Source organism: Condylura cristata, unplaced genomic scaffold (genome assembly GCF_000260355.1).
Source record: "Condylura cristata isolate star-nosed mole 26May11 unplaced genomic scaffold, ConCri1.0 scaffold00008, whole genome shotgun sequence".
Classification (NCBI taxonomy): domain Eukaryota; kingdom Metazoa; phylum Chordata; class Mammalia; order Eulipotyphla; family Talpidae; genus Condylura; species Condylura cristata.
Genome location: NW_004567109.1, coordinates 13034888 through 13050006, shown reverse-complemented (window position 1 = coordinate 13050006; position 15119 = coordinate 13034888). Strand labels below are relative to the sequence as shown.

At 59.7% G+C, this 15119-nt stretch overlaps 1 protein-coding gene across 1 annotated transcript in view; it reads left to right on the top strand.

Annotated features, from left to right (window-relative positions):
• Positions 1-13487, top strand: part of AHDC1 (AT hook, DNA binding motif, containing 1) — a 62373-nt gene extending 48886 nt beyond the window's left edge. Inside the window, exons 7-9 of the mRNA XM_004679401.2 lie at positions 136-221; positions 285-3955; positions 13246-13487. Of these exons, the coding sequence (XP_004679458.1) occupies positions 136-221; positions 285-3912 (3714 nt within the window). The 3' untranslated portion in view covers positions 3913-3955; positions 13246-13487. The remainder of the gene's footprint in view (positions 1-135; positions 222-284; positions 3956-13245) is intronic.
• Positions 13488-15119: the final 1632 nt, after the last annotated feature.

Below are 15119 nucleotides of genomic sequence, written 5' to 3'. Positions count from 1 at the left end.
GCGCAGAGGGTTCGCGGGGAGCCGCAGGGCAGGGGAGGGAAGCGCAGAGCCCGGGCCGCGGCCAGCCGGGGCGCGCGCGGGCCGGACTCACCTGTGAACCTGTCCTTTGTGTATCTGCGGTTACTCTCCATCCAGGGAAAGGTGAGGCCGGTGAGGTTGTTGACGCCTGGCACGGCAGGCACAGAGGGCACCGTGGGCAAGCCGGTGGCCAGAGGCTGCGGGTGGGCCACCGCTCCAGCGAGCGGCCTGTGAGCTGGCACCCGGATCACCCCCGCGGCGCTCAGCGCCCCCCCGCCGCCGCCGCCACCCCCGCCGCCGCCGCCCGGAGGGCCACCACAGGCAGGCTTGGGAGAGCTAGGTCCGGCGATGCAACACCGAAGCACAGGGGCCGAGCCCCCGCCGCCGCCGCCGCCGCCACCCCCTGCCCTGCCAGGCCCAGGCCCAGTCCCGGAGCTGGAGCCAGAATCTTCCCAGACCCCGGTCGTCCCTCCCCGCAAAGGCAAGTGCCGAGGCGTCCGACGCATGGTGGTGAAGATGGCCAAGATCCCCGTGTCGCTGGGGCGGCGGAACAAGACCACATACAAGGTGTCGTCCCTGAGCAGCAGCCTGAGCGTGGAGGGCAAGGAGCTGGGCCTGCGGGTGTCCACAGAGCCCACCCCGCTGCTGAAGATGAAGAACAACGGGCGCAACGTGGTGGTGGTCTTCCCCCCCGGCGAGATGCCCATTATCCTCAAGCGCAAGCGGGGCCGCCCGCCCAAGAACCTGCTGCTGGGCCCCGGCAAGCCCAAGGAGCCGGCCGTGGTGGCGGCGGAGGCGGCCACCGTGGCGGCGGCCACCATGGCCATGCCCGAGGTGAAGAAGCGGCGGCGGCGGAAGCAGAAGCTGGCGTCGCCCCAGCCGTCCTACGCCGCGGACGCCAACGACAGCAAGGCCGAGTACTCGGACGTCCTGGCCAAGCTGGCCTTCCTGAACCGCCAGAGCCAGTGCGCCGGGCGCTGCTCGCCGCCCCGCTGCTGGACCCCCAGCGAGCCCGAGTCGGTGCACCAGGCCCCCGACACGCAGAGCATCTCCCACTTCCTGCACCGCGTCCAGGGCTTCCGACGGCGCGGCGGCAAGGCGGGCGGCTTCGGTGGCCGGGGCGGGGGCCACGCGGCCAAGGCCGCCCGATGCTCCTTCAGTGACTTCTTCGAGGGCATCGGCAAGAAGAAGAAGGTGGTGACGGTGGCGGCTGCCGGGATCGGGGCGCCCGGCCTCACCGAGCTGGGGCACCCGCGCAAACGCGGCCGCGGGGAGGTGGATGCCGCGACCGGGAAGCCCAAACGCAAGAGGCGATCCCGGAAGAACGGGACTCTGTTCCCGGAGCAGGTGCCCAGCGGGCCAGGCTTCGGGGAGGCGGGTGCGGAGTGGGCCGGGGACAAGGGCGGTGCGTGGGCCCCCCACCACGGGCACCCGGGTGGGCAGGCGGGCCGGAACTGCGGGTTCCAGGGGACCGAGGCCCGGGCTTTCGCCTCCGCCGGGCTGGACAGTGGGACTTCGGGCCGGGGCGGCTACTACAGCACGGGCACCCCCGCGGGCCAGACCGAGCTCAGCCAGGAGCGCCAGAACCTCTTCACCGGCTACTTTCGCTCACTGCTCGATTCGGACGACTCCTCCGACCTCTTGGACTTCGCCCTGTCGGCCTCTCGCCCGGAATCCCGGAAGGCGTCGGGTACCTACGCGGGGCCCCCCACCAGCACCCTGCCTGCCCAGCGGGGCCTGGCCACCTTCCCCAGCCGGGGGGCCAAGGCCAGCCCAGTGGCAGTGGGCAGCGGTGGCACTGGGACAGAGCCCTCCTTCCAGCCTGTCCTGCCCGCCCGCCAGACCTTCCCCCCGGGCCGGGCGGCGAGCTATGGGATAACCCCAGCCACTTCCGACTGCCGGGCGGCCGAGACCTTCCCGAAGCTGGCTCCCCCTCCCTCGGCGGTGGCCCGCTCACCCACCGCCCACCCGCCCGCCAGCACCTACCCCCCCCAGTACAGCGGCTACGGGGCCGGACAGGGCGTATTCGCCCCGGCCAAGCCCTTCACGGGCCAGGACTGCGCTAACAACAAAGACTGCAGCTTCGCCTACGGCAGCGGCAACAGCCTGCCCGCCTCGCCCAGCAGCGCCCACAGTGCCGGCTACGCCCCAGCGCCTGGCGGTGGCCCCTGCCTGCCGCCCAGCAAGGCCTCCTTCTTCAACAGCTCTGAGGGTGCCCCTTTCTCCGGTTCAGTCCCCACACCCCTCCGCTGCGACAGCCGGGCCAGCACCGTCTCGCCCGGCGGCTACATGGTGCCCAAGGGCACCACGGCGTCTGCCGCCTCCGCGGCCTCTGCTGCCTCCTCCTCCTCCTCCTCCTTCCAGCCCTCGCCTGAGAACTGTCGGCAGTTTGTGGGGGCTTCTCAGTGGCCTTTCCGGCAGGGCTACGGAGGCCTGGACTGGGCCTCGGAGGCCTTCAGTCAGCTCTACAATCCCGGGTTCGACTGCCACGTCAGCGAGCCTAACGTGATCCTGGACATCTCCAACTACACGCCCCAGAAGGTGAAGCAGCAGACGGCGGTGTCCGAGACCTTCTCCGAGTCGTCCTCCGACAGCACCCAGTTCAATCAGCCGGTCGGTGGCGGCTTCAGGCGTGCCAACAGCGAGGCCTCCAGCAGTGAGGGCCAGTCGAGCCTGTCCAGCCTGGAGAAACTGATGATGGACTGGAATGAGGCGTCGTCCGCCCCGGGCTACAACTGGAACCAGAGCGTCCTCTTCCAGAGCAGCTCCAAGCCCGGCCGCGGACGGCGGAAGAAGGTGGACCTGTTTGAGGCCTCCCACCTGGGCTTCCCGTCGTCGGCCTCGGCCACGGCCTCGGGCTACCCGTCCAAGCGGAGCACTGGACCCCGGCAGCCACGGGGTGGACGAGGCGGTGGGGCCTGCTCAGCTAAGAAGGAGCGGGGTGGTGCGGCAGCCAAGGCCAAGTTCATCCCCAAACCGCAGCCGGTCAACCCGCTGTTCCAGGACAGCCCAGACCTCGGCTTGGACTACTATAGCGGAGACAGCAGCATGTCACCGCTGCCCTCACAGTCGAGGGCCTTCGGGGTGGGCGAGCGAGACCCCTGTGACTTCATGGGACCCTACTCCATGAACCCGTCCACGCCATCCGATGGCACCTTCGGCCAAGGTTTCCACTGCGATTCGCCCAGCCTGGGCGCCCCTGAGCTAGACGGCAAGCATTTCCCGCCACTGGCCCACCCACCCACAGTGTTTGATGCTGGCCTGCAGAAGGCATACTCACCCACCTGCTCACCCACACTGGGCTTCAAAGAAGAGCTGCGGCCGCCACCCACAAAGCTGGCTGCCTGTGAGCCCCTCAAGCACGGGCTCCAGGGGGCTACTCTGGGCCACGCGGCTGCAGCCCAGGCTCACCTGAGCTGCCGGGACCTGCCGCTGGGCCAGCCCCACTATGACTCTCCCAGCTGCAAGGGTACGGCGTATTGGTACCCGCCGGGCTCGGCTGCCCGCAGCCCGCCCTATGAAGGCAAGGTGGGTACAGGGCTGCTAGCTGACTTCCTGGGCAGGACGGAGGCTGCGTGCCTCAGTGCCCCACACCTGGCTAGCCCACCGGCCACGCCCAAGGCCGACAAGGAGCCACTGGAGATGGCCCGGCCGCCCGGCCCACCCCGTGGCCCCGCTGCAGCCGCTGCTGGCTATGGCTGCCCGCTCCTTAGTGACTTGACCCTGTCCCCAGTGCCGAGGGACTCGCTGCTGCCCCTGCAGGATACTGCCTACAGGTATCCAGGCTTTATGCCGCAGGCGCATCCTGGCCTCGGTGGGGGCCCCAAGAGCGGCTTCCTGGGGCCCATGGCGGAACCTCACCCTGAGGACACATTCACCGTCACCTCCCTGTAGTGCCAACTGAAGTGCCGACTGGACCTCGAGGTTTTGTTCCTGGGTGAGTCTGGGGATGGGGGTGCAGTGGGCCGAGATGGGGGGCTGGGGGGTTCTCAGGAGAGGGTTGGGAAGATGAGGACATTGGCTCATTGGCAAGGGGAAGGGAGATAGTGATGAGCAGGAAGGATTTAAGGACAAGACTGGGAACCTGACAACAGGAGTCGGGATTCAGGAAAGAGTCTGGGGTTAGCTATCGGGGACAGTTTTAGGGAGAAGATGGGTACTTGGGTGGGGGAACCCTACATAGGGCTTGAACATGGCAGAGGGAGTGTTGAAATGGCTGGAGGACGGTAGACTGAATAGCCCCATCTGGTTTGGTTCATCAAGTATCTGTTGGGTCACCCGTGCTAGGTCATGGGCAGGCGGCACCTGGTTGAGTCCCAGGAAGTGTCCACTTGATCTCTTGCAAGGGAAGGCATTTGCATCAGCCGGCACAAGACAGAGGAAGGGAGAAGCCAGCTGCACAGTTACCTGCCAGGGCCTCTGCAGGGTATGAGCCCTGCTCAGCTCCCTTCTGCCCTAGGAGTTGCATTTAATCTAAGGTGCGTGTGACAAAGGTGGGCTCAGAGCGTGGCCAGTATGTCTTGCTCACAGATCCTACAAAGGCTTTACAGACGTAACCCGAAAGGCACCCCGCAAAGGTTAGTTTTCAACATCTTTGACCGGAGATAGGTTCTGAGATGTTAGGGCCTTGGGGTCAGGATCCAGAGTGGTGAGCAGGTGTGGGGATCCCACTGTCAGGGTGCCACCCACTGGCCTGTTCCCAGCAGGATGTTTCCTGCCTAGAAAAAGCCAGTCCTTTCTCTGAAGCCAAATGCTTTCCCAAGAGTCCAGTTAAATAAAATTAGGTATTTAGGTACTTGCTTTTTAGGCATGGTGACCTTGTTAGTTAGAGTTGTGATTTTGGTCTTCTCAGGAGTTTGTGCTTATAAAATGGAAAATAAAAGAGGGACAGTGCCCATAAGATGGTAAAAGGGAATGAGGGTTGGTGGAAACATTTAAAAAAACAATTTTTTTTTTTTTTCCAAAACTACAGCCACTAGTCCACCAAATCCCCCTTTTGAATAACACACTTGTCACAGAATTGGCCCAGACACGCGGATGGCGGTGGGGTGGGCTGGGGCCTCAACCCTCATCCTGCCCCTCTGCTGCTGCTGCTGCAGCCTCCGGCGGTGTCTCTTCCTGGAGGACAGCAGGGCTCTTGGAAAGCCCCGTCCGTGCTTCAGGGGAGGCCATTCGAGGCCAGGGTGACTCAGGGTCCTAAAGTCATGTCAGCGGGAACTTATTACCCCTTCTCTGCCCGTCTCCAGGTCCCCTGGGGCCTGAAGGTGGCAAAGGCCAGCACGTGGGAGTCAGGAGACTGGGGAGGACCCATTCTCCAGTTAGCTGCCGGCCGGCTACATGCCCCTTGACCAAGCTTTTACACACACACACGCACAACACACACTCACGTACACAGCACCTCACCTCTGTTTCCCTGTCTGTTCAAGGAAATTGACTTTGATAATCTCTTGGGCTCTTGCAACCCTGCATGGCGTAGACAATGGACCAAACTTTTTTTTTGGCAGCATATTTTTCTTCCTAGTGAAGCCAAGCCAAGATTAAAATGGCCTTCCATTCCCTGTGCGCCTCCTGCAAGCGCAGAGCCGCAGATCTGAAGCAGGCTGGGGAGAAGCTGCTTAGGGTTTAAAATGTCAAACCCTTGATCCTCCTCACTGGAGGGGAGATGTCTCGTGGATAATCCAGAAATGTGAAATAATCCAAAAACCCTTCCTCCCAGGCTCTGGGTGGGAAAAAAACGGATGGGGGCTGGGCGCTTGGGCAGGTCACAGCTCACTGAGATACATAATGGAACCGCCCAGTGAGGCCTGAACGCAGGAGGAACTGGGATGCCATCCAGCCCCACACTCTGGCCCTGCTCCCCGCTCGGAGCTGGGAGTTGGCGGCTCTATCCTCAAACTGAAGCATTCAGTTGTTCCAGAGACATCTGTCCAGCACCCATTACATGCCAGGCTTTGGCCGCACCACAGTGAATACCACAGTGAGGTCTTTGTCCTCAGGGGGCTTGCAGTTTAGAGGGAAGGACAACAAGCAGAATGACAGGAAGCTCTTAGCCAAAGGATGAAGTGTGAGAGAGGAAAATGAGCAGGCGAGAGAGCCTGCAGCAGAACCTGCAGCTGGTGCCTGACGGCTGAGGGCGCGGCGGCCAGACTGGGGTGGGAAGAGCATTCTGGGCAGAGGGAACAGCAGTGGGTAAGGCTGTGAGGCAGGAAGCTGCTCGGCCCTGGGGAACTGACAGAAAAACAAAAACACCAAGGGAGGGAACGAGGCACGCCGGACCGGGTCACCCAGGGCCTTGGACCGGAACTCATGAGAGCCGTTGACCAGGTCTCAGCTGGCCGGCCGAGGGTCACGGTGCAGGCAGCTGCCGTGGGGACGGCTTTGGCCAAGGCGGTGGGAGGGCCCTTCCCCCTTTCTCCAAGATGGAAGGTGGCCTTGTGGGCCCTCCTCCTGTACCAGGACTGTGGCGATTGTAGGGAAGGAAAAAGAGTCATCAGAGGGAGTGTCTCCGTCGCAGAGAGAACAGGGACACACTCATTCACCAGCAGACAGCACTTCTGACGCCTGGCATGGGAGGAGCCGTATTCAGCTCTGCCTCACACCATGAGCCCTCCGTGCCCAGCCGGTGCCAGGCATGGGAGAGACAAAGCAGACATGGCCCCTGTCCTCGCAGGTCGGCGTCCACCCCAGGAACCTAAAACAAGTACACAGAGAACCTGCAGTCACCAAAACAAAGGTGGCAGGTGCCCAGGGGCAGGGAGGAATGAAGCTTGTGCTCCAGGAAGGTGGGTGTCGGGTCCGAAGGTTTCTCCCTGCTACTGGGATAAGAGAGAACACACGTGCTTTGTACTGGACACGCCAGGCAACACTCCACGCTGGCCTGCACAGCAGCTGGGGGAGGGGGAGGAAACAGGTGTTGCTGTGAGCCGGGTCCAGAGACCCACAGTCAGTCAGCACAGAGCCAGACTGTCCGCCGGCACTCGCCCACAGCCCCCTCTCTCCCCCGCTCCCGAGTCCCCATCCACAAGACAAACGTGCCCTGCAACTCTTCCTGGGTCTGATGTATTAAGTGGATTTTGAGGTTCTGTGGAAGAAGCTGCTTTTGAGCTTGACCTTGAAGAACAGGCAAGATTTGGAGGTTGGGGGAAGGGCATTCCAGGCCCAGAGAGCTGTGGACGAGGGCGGGTCACAGCCCAATGTGAATTAGAAGAAAGAGGAGCAGGAGTGGGGGTTGGGGCCCAGCTGGCTTGAGTGCTGGGGCTGATGGGACTGAGAGAGAAGGGGTGGGAGTGGGAGGCCCCTGCACCTGGGCAGACGTCTTCTCTGAGATGGACGGCAGAGCCAGACAGACTGGCTCCCCCTTGCAAATTCATGGCCAGAGCTCAGCACTGCCAGGCCCTAGAGACGGGTGGGAGGGTAGGAAGGGCCTTCTGAGGTGTTCAGGAATCTCTAGTACCCCTCTGCTCCCTGCTCCCCCTCAGGCCTGGACCTGAGGCCAAGAGAAATGTCACAGGTCCTCCAAGGTTACACCAGCTGGGGCTTGACCGGAGCAGGAAGCAGTTTCCAAAGCCACCATCCAGCCGGGATCAGCAGGCATGTCCAGACCTGGGCCAGGTCCTGGCTGCTCTGGGCTTTGTCTGTCCGGGCCTTGAAACCTCAAGAGGTCACTTGATCTTTCCCCTGGCTCTGAGCGGGAGGCCCTCCCATCAGGGTCAGCCAGCCCTGCCTCTTCTGGGCTCCTCTTCCTATTCACCGAGGCCACCCTCCCTCCACTTCTATCTCTTGCCTTTACCACAGCCATTTTTAGGCCAGGCCTTCTTGTTCTAAGCCCTCGTTTCCTGGAAATATAATCTCTCTGTGAACATGCCCTCTCATGCTCCTCCTCTCCCATCTCCCCACAACCACGAGGACCCGGAAGAACCCCAGGCAGCACGGCCCTGCAAATGGAGGGTGGTGGCTAGAGTGTGTCTGGATGTACGCAGGCTGCTGTGCACAGCCTGGCCCACCCTGACCAGCTGCAGCCCGGTGAGTCCTGTCACCTCGCTGTGCTCTTGTGAGGATGAAACGAGATTAGCTGTGAAGCACTTCGTCCCAGCACGTAGTGAGCACCTGAGCAGTGGGTGATAAGTGGGGGGTGACTCCCCCACAGACTCCCCACAGACTGCATTTGGGGCCGCTGACCTTTGCTCCCTGCTCAGGACTCCGGAGCCTGCCCTCCTTTCCCGCTCTCCCTGCTCCTGTCCTACAAAGGACCTTGTATTCCAGGGTGGACTCAGGGTCTTTGGTGGGGTGAAATACCACCTAGTTTTTTGCCTTAGCAACTGGGCTGAGGCCTCCCTCGGGAGCCCAGAAATAAGGTAAGTCACCAGCCTCGCCCCCAAGGAAGTCTGCTGACCCCGGTCAGCTAGAAGCCCTGTCCACACCAGTCTGTTCTCTTTCTGTCTGTACTCCCTTCTACATCGAATCTGAAAAGATTTCCTTGTGCTTAGTGACACGCCATGGTCTCGCCACCCCACCCTCTATCCCTACGGATTTTCCATCTTTGTCCTCATAACTTTTGCTGCCATGGTGCCCTCTGTTTGTGCTGGAGGGCAGAGGAAGTGCTAGTTAAATCTGTTCACCACACAAGAACCAGCCGTCTGCCGGGGCCATGTGTTGCGTTTGGTGCTGACGGTGCCACTGAGCAAGAGGAGTGTCCAACCCTGCTCAGTCTGCAGCCTGTGAAGGGGTGTTCCTTACGAGCCTCTGTGTGGGCATCCCTCTCCAGGGCAGGGACCGGAAGGCTTCCTGGGGGCAGGGATGGGTCTCACACAGATTTGAGGCTTCAGAAGCTTAGCCCTGGTCAGCACAACCAGCCCCTGCCAAGTCTCGGCCCCAGAACCTGCCTACCCCAGCTCCCATCCCTCCCTGAACTCACCCCCTTCACTGCAGCACCCCCAGAACCTGCCCACCCTTCCCGAATCCTTCACGGCAGCCACCAAAGTGCTGTTCTTCAGTGTCTTACCTGCATGCCATCTGGAAGCCCCCCAATACTTCCAGGGTGAACTGATTAAAACTTCTCTAGCTAACACCTTTTGCACTCTCCCTTCTAAAGAACAAAGGCCCAGCTTCTTAGCCTGGTATTCTGGGTACTCAGGCCTCCTCTTTAGCCCTGACCTCCTTTAGACTGTGAAATCAGAAGGGAGCTTTCTGGGAGAAGTTCTCTCCCCAGGGTGCCCTGTGCCTTGGCCTGGGTTGCCCTCTTCCCCTCCATCCATCTCCCACCTGTCAGTTTCTGTCTTTCACTCAGACATCACCTCCTCCAAGAAGCATTCCGGGATCCTTCCCAGGCCCAGTTAATCTCTAGCCCTTTATGCATCCGTGACAGCCCTTCCTGGGAATGTCCCCTTCACCAGGCCGTCAGCCCCTTTGGGCCGGTTACTCATCTCTGTGTGCTGTCCCTGTCTCCCTCCCCAGTGTCTCATCACGCCTGGAACATTTCAGGAGTCAGGGTTGGTTTTTTCCCTTGAGTCAAAGATGAGCTTGTAGATTAGGGAGCACTGGGAGGAAAGGTTAAGCCTGGGGGGCTGGGTAAGAGGTCATTTCTCCCACACCCCACTGTCTTGAAACTGGGCCCCTAGAAATGTGGCGGGACTTGCGTTTCAAGCTCTAGGGCTAACTGGGCTTCTGAAGTTCTCCGAGCACAGCCCCTCCCATTCTCCAGGCAGACAGGAGCTCCCAAGGACACAGCCACCCAGGCAGGAGGGCCCCTCAGGGATCACCCCCTTCCTTTGTTTTTCCCCAACACACACCTCAGTAATGAGTTTCCGGCCAGTAGGTTGGAGAGTTTTTGAGGGGCGAGGGGAGTCAGGGGGGTACAGGTAATTGCCTCCTCTCAGGAAGGGTAAGTAAGGCACGCGAGCCCTTACTGGAGGGGGAGCATACACTAGGTTGGTGGGTGACCATGGTTATAAAGGCCCCTGACTAGTATCCTCCTCTACACAGCAGTAGGAGAGGTGGGAGGAGGTCTGAGTGACAGAACTAGAATTTAAGGAACACTCCTGTTCACTGGTGGACACGGGTTTTGAGAAACTCCGGAGTCAGAGGGAAGGCCACACACACACCCCTTCAGCCCACAGTCCCCCTAACCCCGGTGGGAAGCCTCTTCCCCCGATGATCTCCAGCTCTACCTACCTGAGCGTATCTCCATCTGTCAGGTGTGGTCTGAGCCAACCAACCATGTCCTCTCCACATTGAAGAGATGCACAGTGTGACTTCGTCTGGAAATGTCCAAAGAGCTGGGTCTGCCCACAGGCAGCTGCGCTTGCCTCTGACCTTGTCTTGGGGCACTATCCATGCTCGAAGGTCTCCCTTTAAACTGGTCAGTGCCCACACTTGACATAGACACTTGAAGCCCACAGAGGGAGAGGACGCGCCCTGTATCACCCAGCAAGTCAGCCCCATTCTGGTGCATTCGGCCCCTCCGCCTCATGTGCTGGGGACCTGAGGTGAATGCTCAGGTCCGCAGCACTTTGAATCCCTGCTCAGCTACCCCTTGGCTCCCCCAGTGCCTGCTTCCAGAGACCACTTAGTGCCCTGGTCCCTCAGATGTGAAGCTGCTGGGGCAGAGGGCTCGCAGACTGGCTTTGCAGTCCTTCATTATGGAGCCGCTAAAAGGTTAAATCTCGGGAACACTGGCCGGTGTCCTGGAGCGCCAGGCGCATGCTGGCATTGGGGATACAGAGGTACCACACACAGGTCTCTGCCCTGGAGGAGTGTGGAAGGGAATGACAAGTGCATCGGTCGCTATGGTAACCCGGTGGGCTAAGGAGACATCCGGGAGCTGTGCAAGACCTGAGCTGGACCTTGACACGCTGCTCGGACTTAGGCCGGTCCCTTCGCCCGGCGCACGGTCCTGACCCCAGCATGCGCTGGGCGCGGTGCTCGGCCCTGGGTTGAAGAGCCTCAGTCCCTCCTGCCAAGGTGCCTAGGTGCCCCCTTGCAGGTCTGGGCTTTCCTTGGCACCGTCCCCAGCTCCTTGCATTGTCACTGCCTGGTGTGGGGTCTGCTCTGCTTCCCTCTCTGGTTCTGTGCGACCCTCGAGGGTGGGACCAGCTCTGCCCTGCTGTCTGCTTTGTCTCCGGTGTCCAGCCAGCACCGGGCCGCCTGCCACCACAGCACTGGTCTGTTCTATTTTGTGGCGAGTGAACCTAGTGAGGACAGGGTCCCACATGGCGCATCATTACCCCTTCTGCTGAGCTCAAGAACCCCCATGTTGGTCTCCCCCACCCCCACCAACCCCCAGTTCTGGCCAAGTCATGAAAGCCGGGAAGGCCTGTGGGAGGAGGAAGGTGAGACGGCTGGCTTAGCAGAGACTGAGAAAGCCGCCCCGCTGCCTGGCCACGGGAATGGTTCTGGCAGGATCTGCCTGCTGGGCTGAGATCACCATGGAGACCTGGCTTGGAGAGGGTCACTGGCAGTGGCGAGGGGCTGGAGGGGCTGGAGGGGCGGGGCGACAGGGATTTGTGCAGAGGCTCCCAGCCGGCCCAGGGCCCTTAGGGGACTTAGGGGAGGCTGGGGGTTCGGTCCCATGGCCTGTTAAGTGCCTTGGAACAGCCTCCCCAGTCACCTCACTCATCAGCCCAGCAGAGGTTCCTGAGCTCGGCAACTGCCCTACAGATAGATACCCCCAGCCCTCATGGATAGCCCTCTTCTCTACAGCTGTTCCCGTTTCTCTAACTAGAGAGAGCTGACATCCATCCCCACAGCACCCCCCACAAAAGCTGCTTGTCTCCCAGTTACCCCAGTAGTGACACAGCTGTCACCCCAACAGGCACACCTCTCACCCCTGCAGCTAACACCCCATCCTTCCCCGCCTGCAGGAGACCCGACAGCTTAACAAGGGTACAGCCCCTGCCCTCCACATGCTTCTGCTGCCACCCACTCTGATAACTGATGGGGGGCTGCCTCCGCTTGGCAGGCGCCCACCTGGTTCCCTGGCCCTTGGGGGAGTCCTGGCAAGTCCAGCCGCAGGACAAAAGTCTTCCCTGGGGCTGACTGCCCGGCAGACAGCAGCCGAGGCTGAGCAGAATTTCAATGTGGCCCAGTTGGGCAGGGAAGCCAAGAAAGGATGAGGAGGAGCTGCTTGCTGCTGCCTCCCGGCTCCTGTGGAGGATGGGGGAGGGCTCGGGTTTGCTGGGGCTTCTTAGGAGGTGGTTTTAGCACCCATGACCCTGACCTTCAATTCTGTGGGATGTGCACTCATCGTGTGCACTGTGGGAGACTCGAACTTCAGAGCTCTGAGGGGACGGGCCGAACGCCAAAGGGCCAGGCCAAGGCCTGGAGAATGGCCGAGTCCACCCCTGCCCCTTTGGGCACCTTCCTGCTCGCCCCAGTAAAAAGATCTGGATAGGAAATCAGACCCCCACAAATTAGGACTGTCCAGAGAAAGGGGTTCTTTAGACTCCAGTTTCTGCTGATTGAAGACTTGCGGGGGGCGGTTCAGGAAGGCAGCCAAACCTGATACTGTGTTAGGCAGGTTCCTTACTCCTTTATTCAGACAGGCTTCCTCATCACCACACCAAAGGACCAGAGTGGGTTGATGAGGACAGGGAGGAGGGTGGATTCCGAAGAAAGCGACACTTACCACCGGTGCTGCGCTGGGGCCCTATTTCCCCACATGCCTTTCCTCGGAACAGCCTAGGTTGGAGGAATTCTTAGACTCTGTTACTCGAGGAAACTGAGGCTGGGAGAGCCCAGCTGGCCAGGCCCCAGGAAATAACAGAGTAGTTGATACACCGCATCTATATGCAGGCTTGATCTGCCCTGGATCTTGCATCCTCCCAGCAAACCTGAGATAGTCTGTTACCCGTTGTCCGCGGATTGAGGCTTGCCCAAGGTTATAGAGCTAGCTGTGTCTTCACTTGGGAGCCCAAGTTCTGCACAAACTTCCCTGCTTCCCGTCCATTGCAGTGTGGGTCTTGGGCACACAGCTAGTTCCCAGGTGGAAAACAGCTCAGAGACGGCCAGAAGTGGTCCGTGATGGGGCCGCTTGGAGTTTTCTGGGTGACGTCTCTGCTCCCAGCCCGCAGCAGGAACTGGATGGGAGTCCATCCTGAGTGCCCTGCCCACCCGAATCTGCTCCCAGCCCGCAGCAGGAACTGGACGGGAGTCCATCCTGAGCGCCCTGCCCACCCGAGTCTCCACTGTCCGTGCCTGCCACTGACTTCTGCCTCTTCTGTTTCTTTGCAGCTTTCAGAAAACCAACGCCAAGACCCCTCCCAGCGTCCACAGCGTCTTCTGGCAGGAGCGCCTGCCCCTCTGCCTCCAGCCCCACCCCACCTGCATCCCTGCAGTCCGTCTTCCCCCTCCCCCTCCCCGCCCATCTCCTCCACGCAGAAGCCGAAGGTGAGCCCTTTCTGCACAAAACCAGCAATTGTAAATACTTTTTAAAAATGTATAAAACTTAAAAACAAAACACAGTTTTAGAAAAAGACAAAAAAAAGAGAGAGAGAGCGTGTGTGCAAGAGGTTGCGAGCGGGGCCCCCGAGGTGTCCAGAGCCCCTGCAAGTATGCACTGAGAAATTTATCTACAGGTCGTTTGACAAAAATGAACAATATCCTATTTATTGTATATACTGTTTTATTATAAATCGTGGATTGTATATTGCATTCTGTAAACCTGCTGTGGTCCCGTGGTGTGCAAATTCGCATGGTGGGGGGGAGGGAGAAGAACCTCTTGCGGGAGCTTTTTTTTCTTTTCTTTTCTTATTTTTCACTCTTTTGGGTTTTCTCTTCTGTTGTTGTTGTTGTTTTCTGTTGGCAGGACACACCCAAAGATCCAAGTTTGTATTAAAAAGAAATGAAAAAAAGCAAAAAAAAAAAAATTTTTTTTTCCTTGTGTCTCGTGAAGGGGGATGATGCGGGTGGATGGAAGGGAAGGGGACAGGTGGATTCTGTCACCAGCCACGAGTTCCCAGAGGAGTTGAAATACCTGCATGTGTTCCCTCCCTCCGAATGCCCTCTTTGCCCGTGTTTGCCAGGCCTCTGGACTCCCCAGTCTGTACCCTAAGGCTTCCTGCCCCCAGAGTCTGTGTCTTATATCTTCATTTTACCCTTGGTCCTAGGTCTCCTGGCTCTGACACCCCTATTCTACCCCAGGTACCAGTCCCTCTTTCTATAGGCCATCTTCTTTTGAAAATGCAGAGGTGTCTGTATCTAGAACACCTATTCTGCTCCTAGGAAATAGGGGTTTCCCTGAGAAGCCCCCATTATAGGTCAGCCTATGTGTGTCCCTGGCCTTTGGGCCCAGCAATTCTCTTCTGATTCAGGGACTCCTGTCTTGAGATACTGACTCCATCTTAAGTCCAAGAGCCCTGTGGGACACCCCTAACCCTCTTTCCCACAGGATTATAGTACCCCCCTTTTGTACCTCCCGTTCGCTTTGGCCTGGGTCTCCTCCTGGAAGGAGTCCAGGGTAGCCCCTGGTTCCTCAACATACCTGTGTCTGCCTGTGCGAACACCGGGGAATGACTGGGCCAGTAACCCCAGTGTTTCTCTTCCCTTTTCCACACTGTACCCCAAGTGCTGGGTCTGTATTTCCTCCCAGCTTTTGTAAACTTTGAAAAAAAAAGACTCTTAATCCTGTGCCTATTTCTGGTGGACGGAGAGGGCTGAGCTGTTTCACTCCCTGACCTTGGGGAGTTCTTGGCTGCCTTTGCCCACATAATGTCCACCTTGAGCTGTCTGGTCTTCAGCTAGCAGCTTTGCCCAGAGACCCGTTTTAGGTCAAAGCCCTGCCAAGTGTGGCTTCTCTGTGTCCCTCCCTGACCCAACTGTCAAGACCCACGCCTTTGGAGAATCAACGCTCTGTCCTGGGGGCAGACAGACCCCTACTTTCTGGGCATCCCTGTCTAAAAGAGGAGGCTGGAGGATTCAGACGAGGTCAGGTGACTGTCCTTAAACCAGCCTCTGTACTGGACGAGAAGGCCCGCCCACCTGGCAAGCCTGCTTCATGTGTACCCAAGACTCAGAAGGAGACCCTGGCCCTCCCTCCTGCAGTGAGGCGGCAGCCATTGATGCCGCCCTGTGGTGCTTGAGCTGAGAATCCGGCACGGTGCTGGAAA